At 36.8% G+C, this 10,360-nt stretch overlaps 1 protein-coding gene across 1 annotated transcript in view; it reads left to right on the top strand.

The window, feature by feature from the left end:
- Positions 1-3,017: 3,017 nt before the first annotated feature.
- The window catches only part of c2cd3 (C2 domain containing 3 centriole elongation regulator), a gene marked incomplete in the record, with an annotated part of 16,362 nt that continues 9,019 nt past the window's right edge, over positions 3,018-10,360 (top strand). The window contains 18 exon segments of the mRNA XM_024277232.2: positions 3,018-3,263; positions 4,090-4,359; positions 4,439-4,596; positions 4,791-4,942; positions 5,024-5,172; positions 5,259-5,391; positions 5,479-5,622; positions 5,693-5,831; positions 5,903-6,009; positions 6,253-6,450; positions 6,534-6,649; positions 6,737-6,855; positions 7,043-7,174; positions 7,247-7,687; positions 7,983-8,134; positions 8,396-8,639; positions 8,723-8,903; positions 8,972-9,155. Of these exon segments, the coding sequence (XP_024133000.1) occupies positions 3,212-3,263; positions 4,090-4,359; positions 4,439-4,596; positions 4,791-4,942; positions 5,024-5,172; positions 5,259-5,391; positions 5,479-5,622; positions 5,693-5,831; positions 5,903-6,009; positions 6,253-6,450; positions 6,534-6,649; positions 6,737-6,855; positions 7,043-7,174; positions 7,247-7,687; positions 7,983-8,134; positions 8,396-8,639; positions 8,723-8,903; positions 8,972-9,155 (3,071 nt within the window).

The following is a 10,360-nucleotide window of genomic DNA, read 5'->3' on the forward strand; positions in this document are numbered from 1 at the left end:
CAATTTTGTCTCCTAGTCATGTGTGGAAATCATAGACGTATATTAATCTGGACAAAACGAGATGTTGATGTCACCCACAGAAAATGCCTTACCTGCGGCCATCACGAAATCAGGCCAAAACCGTGGCTTCCTAATACGGTCGCCGCCATTATGAAAAAGTGACTGGTCCAAGTCAGTCTGTCATGTTTTTAGAGGAACCACTGTCACCAATCATGAGTGAGTTTGTTGGAAGTCCCCACCCCTGAAAGTGGGCTTCGAGGTGGGACCAGTGGGCACCACATACTTTTACTGAAGCATCTGATTGGTCCGTTTATAACTTGAATAACTGTCCATTTTTCAATAGTAGTCTATATGGTTTTTGACTTCTTGGAACAGGAAGGTACTTCCTATTTGGAACATGTGAGGAGAGGGGTTGATATGTCCAGTGAATATTCAGTCAATGGTGGGACTGTTCTCCATCATTTCTTTGTTTATACTTTGTTCCGGTAGTTAACGGTTCATCACAACGTCAACCTAGCATTACCAGTGCAACAAAAATACACATCAATATTGGCGCTATCCAGCCATATAGTTTTGAGCCTGGTGCAAGCTCAGAGGAGGAAAACAAAGGCTTACATGGATTTAGTCGTCTACAAGTAGATGCATTAGATTTAAGCTGAGCAGGAAGTGACTGACCCGCTGACTGTAGCACTTACGTCACATCTACGATATTTTTCCACCTGCATTTAGTCATCTTGTCCTGATTCCCAACTACTTAATAAAGAAATACTGAGAAATGCTGTTTTAATCTCAATTTTCTATATATATGTCTCTCTACAAGACTTTCTACAAAAAGATGTCAAAAACACAATTTTCATCGAAATGGGTTTTTAATACAGTAGCTTGACTTTGTTGATTAAAATCAAATTGTTTGTAAAATTTGGTTTATTAATTTAACCTGTTTTTTCTTCAGTTTTTCAATCTCTTCTAGGACAATTAAACAAACCAATGTTAGCTTTTTGTGAATATCCCGCTGGCAGGTCTCTCATATAATAATACATTTGATTGTCCACAGAGGCGTTTTTCTCCCAGCTCATCTAGTCCTCCCAAACACACAATGCATGAGGGAGACGTGCTCCAGATGGTTGCTGTGCATTCCTGTGTGGACACCTAACAGCAGGAGTGTGTGATTTTCTCAGATCATCTCACACCGTTCCTTGCCATGTCATTTTAAAACACTGTGTCATTTACAAAAGACAGTTATCATTCAAATTCTTGTTTTATAGTTAGTTTCAAAAATAGACACAAGAGAAAATGTTGGCAACTTGTTTGAAGGACGTGTTCTTCTGTCATAAAAGCGTAGTAGTTCAGTGTCCATGCACCCTGAAAATCCAATGTTATAGCCTATTTGTAAATCTTGCTCATCTGTAAATAATTTTGATATAAATGTCCTCTGCTGCAAAATAAATTGTACAACCAATGAAAAAGGAAAATCATCAATAAAGAGCCTTTGACAATCTTTTGGTGAGCAACCTCTTTAGAAAAAGAAAAAATAAATAAAAGAAACAGACCGCCAACAATTCAATGAATAAAAATTCATATCCAGGATAAATAAATCACTTATGACATGACACATGTACTTTAATTTCACATATCTTATTTTTTTTTTATAGACGAGTGCTTCCCTCTGCTGGTGATTTGAAAAATGATATTAGATTCATATATTCTTTTTACTGCTTTGGATTTTATTTTTTCATTCACAGTCATTTCTATGTTTTAGTCTGTCAATTGTATTCAGTTGCATTTACAATTTTTTTTTTCTATATTAATGTCATGAGTATCTACACGGTTTTCGAGATCACAACTAATCAGTCATTTAAGAGCAGCTTTTTTGTTGGAATAGAGAAGTGTGTCAATTATGTGAAAGAATAGAAACTCAAATACTCTGCTACTTCAACCTGAGTACTTCTGTTGGAAATAACTCAAAACAGAGAAGATCGAGACAAGTGTGGAGAGAAAAAGGTCATCCAAATGATTCTGGGAAAAAGTCAGATAAGATAGAAAGGTGTTGAAAAGAGCTACCTGCCACCTCCTGGGCTTCAACTGCAGAATCAGGGAAGAGGTGACATTGAATAATGGGAAATGTTGTTGTAGGTTTATTGTTGCCCCCAAACTAGGTGATGGATGCCATTAGGAAAATACAAGAAAAAGATGTCAGGAAGGTTTGTTGTTTTGTGTGGATTCTGCGTTGGCTTATTACCTTCAATGATAGTCTCTAGCTTATCAGAAGGCCTAAAGAAAATTCAATAAATTGTGATTTTACAACTAATCAAAAGGATTTTGAGGCTGCAATCACAACCCGTCATGAGTAAAAAATTATCACAGTAAATAAAAAGCTCAGTCCGTAACAGCTTTGTTTAAAACATAAATAAGTTTTAGTTTTCCACAAGTAAATGGAAATCTTCACTGTCCAACTTTTAAATACTGTAAAATATAAACAAAACAGAAACAGCATTATCAATGCAAACATGATTGCATGTTACACTCTTGATGTGTAATTACTGATTCACATTATTTTGTTTTAGAATCCAGGCTATATTTCAGGTGGGATTTAGAAATTAAATAAAGCTAGCAAAATATGACAACAGAAAAACAAGACATTGCAATTTTTGTTTAACACTGAGGTACTAACTATTTTTGGACTTTATAAAAAACAAGAAAAGAAAACTGCTCAATAATGTTTTGTAATGTAAATTTGCAGAGAAAAAAAATAGTAAAATTAAAGGGTATTCTAGCCCTGTCTTAAAATAGTTTATTGTTTATTTGTTGTTGTTGTTTTCTGTGTCTTTTCTGCATGTAAAATAAATACAAATAAATGTAAATAAGACGTACATGATAGCCTATGGTTAGATGTTAAAAACTTTCTATCCACAGGTCTTTATGAACTATCTATTTTAAAACAAATGTCATTTTAAACACTCGGTGTTCTATGCTTTTTTTCCCTTAATGACTCAGTTACCCAGAATGCAACGGCCAACCGACGCGGCAGCGGAAGCGGGAAGTTTTTCGACACTTTGTTGCTCGGAGACAGTTTTTCGCGCTGTAGTTTGCATGTCTGCAGCTCATTTAAGTAGTTTCCTAGCTGGAGAGTGTGCTAAAAATGAATAGTAACATTTTAAACAGCCTCCTTGATAGGACTGTCACATACAGTCGGTTTTTACTGCGCTGAGAGATGAAGAGCAGAAAACTGAAGCCTGTGAAACCTGGAAGCTGCAAAAAGAAAGGTAAACAGATTAGCTTGTTGCTACTGTTATGCTAGTGATAAGTAGCTTTTAACGTCAGCTGTCACTGTTGCCTTATATTTGCTGTAAAAGTACTTAGTAACTTAAGTGAAGGTAACAGTTTAATCCAGGGTGAATTTTTGGATCATTATTCAACATTTATTTAGCTAATCTTTACTCTGTTCATGTTAAAGCCAAAGCCACAGTTTATTACACAAAAGTATACTTAATCTTGAAGCTATTTATCCTTAAAATACCGTAAATCATTATCCCTTTTCTTCAAAAGTTTTTAGGATTTCACAAGTTCTTGAGTTTAATTCTGTCTTTTACAAAGCTTCATTGTCAGTGTTATATGTGATATTTGTATATAATTTAATGTTCCTTTAATGAAAAAGTTTTCCTTTGACAAATATTGTTTACAATACATGTTGTATAATCATTTCACACTACAAAGCCTATGTAATTGGTTTATCTGTAACTTTGAATGAAGAAAGGCAGTCTGCCAAATATACATTATTTTAGTTTAAAAAAAATGTGAAAACTTTCTGAGCTTTTTTTCTTTTAATCTGTGCCCCTGTAGTATAACTTTTGCCATAAAGATTTCCTAGTTTTTTATTTTTGTTTCCCATAAACCTCTGTAAGGATCATTATCATATTGTAGGTTATGCCTTGGTTAAATTAAGTGATGGAAACAACAGATTTAAATATTTTTGCTTTGCAACATAACACACCTGCATCAATTAGCATCTATATCTTTAAAACAAGTCATGTTTTGTAACCAAATTGGGTTTTGAAGTTGATTTGAAACCCCCCAAAAATATATTTTCAGTTTCCAGTGATGTGTCCCCATCGACGAGCCTTCCCCCTCTTGTTGAGGGCCAGCTGAGATGCTTCTTGTGTGTGACGATAAGCCGGATGTTATGGACGGTCCAAAAGGTTCCCTCTCCGACATTCGTTCGGTTGCGTTGGTGGGGAGAGTCATCTGACGGGACGCACTTTTTCCCAAGAGATGGATCTCAGCTTTCACAGAAAAATATTAAGACCACCTCTTATTTTCCTGTCCGCTGTGGCCCAAAGCAGTTAACCTCATATCTCACAGGTAATTAAGACAACACAGACAAATTTAAGTTAGCTTTGCTGTAATCTTCAAGTCCTCGTTTCTTTTTCTTTTTAACTAGATATGGGCTCTTTGATGCTGGAAGTCCTAACAAAGTCAGATCATTTACCAGTCGCTCGGGCTCAAGTGCCTGGTATCTCCCATCTGTCTCTGTCACAACCAGTGAGTGGATTTTACACTCTTGTGTCACCGACATCTGAAAAGCTGGGAGAGCTGCAGGTAAGAAGATATTTGAAATCAAATTTGATTAGAGCACTCAAAAAAAGATTACATTTTAATCCTTTTTTTAGTTTTTGATTGTAACTGGACTGCTATTTGTGGTGTTTATACTCATCAAAAAATTCCTTTGTCTCATTATGTTTTACGTTTTGTTGAGTACAATCTCATTTAAATCTTCATTTAAAACCTGTTAGGTTTCCCTGAGTCTGGAGCCTCTCATGGAAGCCTATGAAAACAGTAGCTCAGGACCTACTGCAAACACCAGCATTGATGGCCTGCAGCACAGATCCAAGTCAGCTGGCAGTGGAAAAGAATCAGCTGGAAGCAGTGGGGGAAACACGCCAAGGTTTTTAAAGGATTTTGTCAGACCCTCTTACTGTTTCATTTGAGCTGACAGCTAACATTAAACCTGCTGCAATCTTTTCAGGGGAAAAGATCACCTATATTTCCAAAATATCCAGAAACACACAGAGGAGAATTTGACGCCTGCATTAAACAAACCGCAAACTGAAACTGTTGGGATCTCCTCTAATCAAGAGCCTTCTCACGAGCAAAGAAGCTCTGATATCATCTCAGGTTTGTTGCATCGTGTCAAAAATGTACAGAACTCCACATTTTTATTCTTAAAGTTTGACAAACTTTTCATTTTTGTGTTCTCTCAGTCGTTTTAGAGCGTGGAAACAAGCTTAGAAATGCAATGGCGATGTCAGCTTTGAACTGTGATGTGGACTCTTCCACAGCTCTCACTGATACTCCTTTACCTTTACTGAAGGACAACACAGGGATGTCAAACAAGTAAGGGTTATAACAATCCTGGGAAGATCATGCAATTTTGGTAATTGGATGTAATTATAACAGTTTATTTTTTATGTGTGCTCCCAGGTTGTCTCCTTCTACTTCTGCTGCGTTACTTCAGGATATCCTGCACATGGATTCAGCTCAGAAGGCCACTGATGAAGCCACTGAGTGTGGCTTGAGCTGTCCGACAGACATAGACAAAAGAGTAGTAGATCTCCTCCTTGGCAGGTATATACTTTTCATTCATTTTTACAATTTAAAATCATTTTTCTAAAAAGAAAAATGTTCTTTTTTGCAGCTCCATCACATCTCCTCTGCCTTTGTTGGATTTCCAAGGTTCCTCTCCTGAATCTCTCTCCGCCCACAGCAGCGTTTGTGAGGAAAACAATCCCCTTTATGACCAGAGCCTGCTAGAAAATTTATTCTACAAAGTTCCTGTAGGTAGATAACTTTTGTGGAATTTCAATTAAGGGTTCTGGCAGATGACTGATTCAATCTTCTGTCTTAGAACTCAGATACCACACTAGATGATAATGAGGAGGAGAGTCATGGAAGAAATGTATCTAAAAATCACAGAAAGCATCTGGAACAGATTGGACCGGAAAACACAAGCGGGTAAGAACTTCTGAGAACTGTCTTTAAGTAAATCTGTCTTGAATAATCTGTGATTCTCATTATTGATGATTTTCCTTCACCTATAAAAGATTTTGATATATTGAAAGTCCTAAACAACCGTTTGACAATTATGTGAAAAAAGAAGTCGTCACATGAAAATACTTATTTTTGCTGTGACTTTAGAATGAAGTACTGTGATTGCATTTAAGAACAACCTTTTATTTTGCTTTTTGTTCTGCTTAGTCCAAATGCAGGGCATCGTCAGTCTTCAGGTCTTGCTGGAGTTCATCCTTCCCTCAATGAGGAGCGGTCATCTCTGCTAAGTTCAATGCGACTGGTGAGAGTCTCTGTAGATTCCCTGACTGTTGGTGCCTCAAACGCCTCACCAAGAAAGATCCTTCATAAAGGCAAACCTCCTCGACCATTAACCTCCAAGAAGTGGTAAATGCAATTTGTGATTTTTATTTAAAAAAAATAATAGATATCTGTATTAAAATACATTATATCTCTAAATTTCTCACCAGCACTTATTTTGTTGAATACGTCTTTCCAACAACTTCCATGTCCAATCAGGACAATCGCAGTAAAGCAAGAGATGTAGAAGTGACCAGAGCTGCTTCCAGTAATGTGAAAGGAGGAGGTGTGGAAGACTGGAATGTTATTCATGAAGCATATTTTTACTGGCAATTTTATTCTTTGATTTAACTAACACTTGTGTGTTCATCAGCTGTAAAGTTCCAGCAGATCTCTGTGTTTCCGGTCCACTTTGATCCAGTGACACTTAAACTTTGGAAGGAAACAGAACTGAAGTTCAGAATTTATTCTCGAAACTACAACCAGAAGAAAGTAAGTGTCTCTGAATAATAACATTAGTTGATGGTTATGTTCAGAAATTTCTGTTATTTACACGAGTAGCATTTATTTTACTTAATTGAAGTTTTATTAAAAGCCCTTTTATTCAGAAATGTTGTCATTTTGTTGCACTAAAATGTGATAAAACTGAAGTTAAAGATTTTTGCTTCATTTTCTGCAGCCTGTTGCTGTTGGCGAGGCAGTTTATCCAATGCGAAACCTGCTTCAGAGCAGCCAGCTCAGGCACTCTGTTGTTTTGCCAGTGCAAAGCATGCAGGGAAATGTAGGAAACCAAGAGATTTCACATCTGAAGGTAAATTATTATGATTTGTAATGACTGGTAGTGATCTGGTGGAGTTTTGTAATCATCTGGATTCTTTCACAGGTGTCGCTAGAACTTGGAAGACACAGTAGAGACTTCTTGTCAGAGAAGAAGAAAAACCTGTCTTGGACAGACACATCAAAACTTTCTCCCAGCCCTGTTAGAAAAAATCCATCTCAAAATGAAGAAACCAACAAGAAGGCATCCTCACCACGATTTTTAGAAGTCTCCAGGTTCAACGAACAGACTTCTCCTCAGAAGCCACCCAAAGAAACCAGCTCTCATCCTGGAGTTCAAACATCTCCTCCTGAACTGTGGCTGCAGGAAGAGGAGCCCATGGTCCTGCTGCACACTTTACTCATGGTTCCAGATGGAAAGAACTTCAGCTGTGGAACTCTGCAAACTCCAAACTTTTACTTAAACTGCAAGCTGTTCTGGTGCGATGAGACTGCACGTTCAGTCGTCAGCTGGAGTCAGACAAACCCAAAGTTCAACTTTGCTCAGGTTAGTTCATTAAATCCTTCTTTTTCAGACCCACACATCCTTGAGTGTAAAGCAAGAGTTTCCCAAAAGAAAAATCCCGCTTATTTGCAGAATTTCTACTGACTTTTGGAACTTTCAAAAAACTAAATGTCTCTTATATATCAGTACTTTCCCTTTATCTTATTTGTTGTTTGTTTTAGTAGTGACTAAAAAGGATTTAGAAACTGATGAATCAACTCCCCCTTTTCAACAGCTTTCTGTAAAATTATTGATTTAAAAAAATATTACATTTTTTTTCTTTTTTTTATTGTCTTAGGTGACACCTGTGACCTTAACACCCAAACTCTTGGAAAGGATGAAAAACAATGTGATGGTGATTGAAGTTTGGCAGAAAGTAGGAAGCTCTGTGGAGGACCAGCTTCTTGGCCTCGTCAAACTACCTCTGCATCAGTTTTACATGTCATTCAGGTAAGTGTCAAACTTTACTATATTTTTCTTTTTAACCAAAAACTGAAGTAAACTCTCCTTAGATTGACTGAATATGTTGTAGTTATTTATTTTTTTTTTTAGTTTCCAGGTAGTCTGTATCAAAAAGGGGGAATTACTACATTTTTTATAATAATTGTTCATCAGTTGATAAATACTGTAATTATTTCTGAATATGAAGAAGTCAAACTTTCCTTCAAAATCATCTTTCAATATGAACCGGTGGCTGTGTGTCTGCTTCAGGGACCCCACAATCACCCAGCTGCTGCTGCAGGCTCAGTTCCCTGTCTTGGGAGTGGACTGCTACATGCCCGTCATCGATGTGTTCTCTGGTAGCTGCAAAGGAAACCTCAGGGTTGTTTTGGCAATGGGTCGCTCAGAACAGATCGTTTCCCTCCAGAGAGCCAGAGATGAAGAGAACGGCTCTTTGTCGCACCTCACGAGGCCGGTTCATCTACTCGACCTGCAGCCACATTCACACTCAAAGGTAAGTGTTTCTTCAGTGTGTTGCTTCCAGGCTCTTCTTCAAGAGACTAATGTTCCTCTTTAATTTCCATGTTTGTTTTGCAGGTAAAAACTGCACCAATGGAAATCCTGAGGGAGCATGTGTTTGTGATACGAGTGGAGAAGGTGAGCGGGCTGACGCCTGTGCAGTCCACTGTGTGGGGTGAGGCTGACTGCTATATCCAGTACACTTTTCCTCATCAGAAGGGTCTTCCTTCCAATCTGGACCAAAGTCTCATAGAAAGCAGTAAGGCTATGTTCATGTGAAGTTTCTGTTCTGTTTAAGCAGTGCTGTAAGTAACTTATCCCCAACAGGTGTAGACCTGAAGCCGTTTCGCACAACCACTACCCTCTGCATACCAGACCCGGTGTTTGGTCACACAGAGACTCACGTTCTTTTGGCTCCGGAGGCGGTGCCTGTTCAGAAGCTGCTGCTCAGCTCTTTGTCAAGTCAAAGCTTGAATCGCGGAGGAGGAATCCAGTTTGAAGTGTGGTGCAGGTTTGTAGTCCAACTTTAGATCGACCAGCCAACTTCACATAGATTTTCGTCCACAGTTTGAGTCAAATCATTTTGTTAATTAGGGATACAGTGATTCACATTCCCCATGATTTAGTTAAAACCTTTTGGGCCATGGTTTTGTTTCCGTTTTATATGAGATTTGTGTGTTACAACAAAAAAACAAAAGTTTAGATTTTTTATTTTCTAATAAGTAAGTAACAATGAAGAGAAACATTTCACTTGGCTCATTCCAAGCCTGGCGTCATGTAATAAAAACATCTAATACCAAATCCCTTTTAAATACAATCCTTTGTGTTTGATACTTTCAAAAGTGTTCCTGCAGGGTCTCAAAAAGTCTTAAAAGTATTGAATTTTAGAATTTGGAAATAATACCTTAAAAAACCTTAAAAAAAATCTTAAATTTTGATATTTGATCCTTAAAAATTGTGATGTTTGAAACTTTTCCATGTAACATTTCTCATCAAAAATTAATTTTCTTCAATCATCAATTTTTTGATTAAATGTAAATAAAGAGCGGCAGGACCATTTGTTATGCACCATTACGCTCTCCAACGCTTTTAAAAAGAAGAGAAAAGTGTGCAAAAGCATTGCGACACAGACCGCAAACAACAAGGCAAGAAGCTAAAGTTTTGATCATGGAGAAATAAACAAATCAATAAATAAAGAGTCTTAAATTTAACTTAAATAAACTAGAAGGAACCCTGTTTTAACATAAACATGAGATGCAGTAGGATGCATCGCTTCACTTTCCCCATGATTTCATTTAATGTTTTAAAATACAATTCGATTTACGATCGAGACTTGCAACATCTTTAGTGTCAAGAGTAAGACAAAAAAAGAAACAGGATTGTTTTTCTGCTTTTTGAGTAAGATTATATAAATCTTTTCCGAAAAATAAGGGTTTGTTTAAATTGGTTTATATTTCAAATTAAGCAAAAGTGCTGAATTTATTTATTTGCTGGATGTTTTTTATTTAGAGTTTTCTGAGCTAAACTTTGAAGTTCTTCAGTTGAACTATATAAAAACCCTAACACTCTTTAACAGGTGATTTCTGAGACTGGTGGCATCAACATTCATTCTGTTTAGTTAAAAAATTTATTAAAAACATTAAAAATGTCTTTTTTTTTTCTTTTTCTAATTCTTTTATTGTATTTTAGTAAATCAAAATCCATCTTAATTTTTAT

The sequence above is a fragment of the Oryzias melastigma genome, linkage group LG13, assembly GCF_002922805.2.
Source record: "Oryzias melastigma strain HK-1 linkage group LG13, ASM292280v2, whole genome shotgun sequence".
Taxonomy (NCBI): domain Eukaryota; kingdom Metazoa; phylum Chordata; class Actinopteri; order Beloniformes; family Adrianichthyidae; genus Oryzias; species Oryzias melastigma.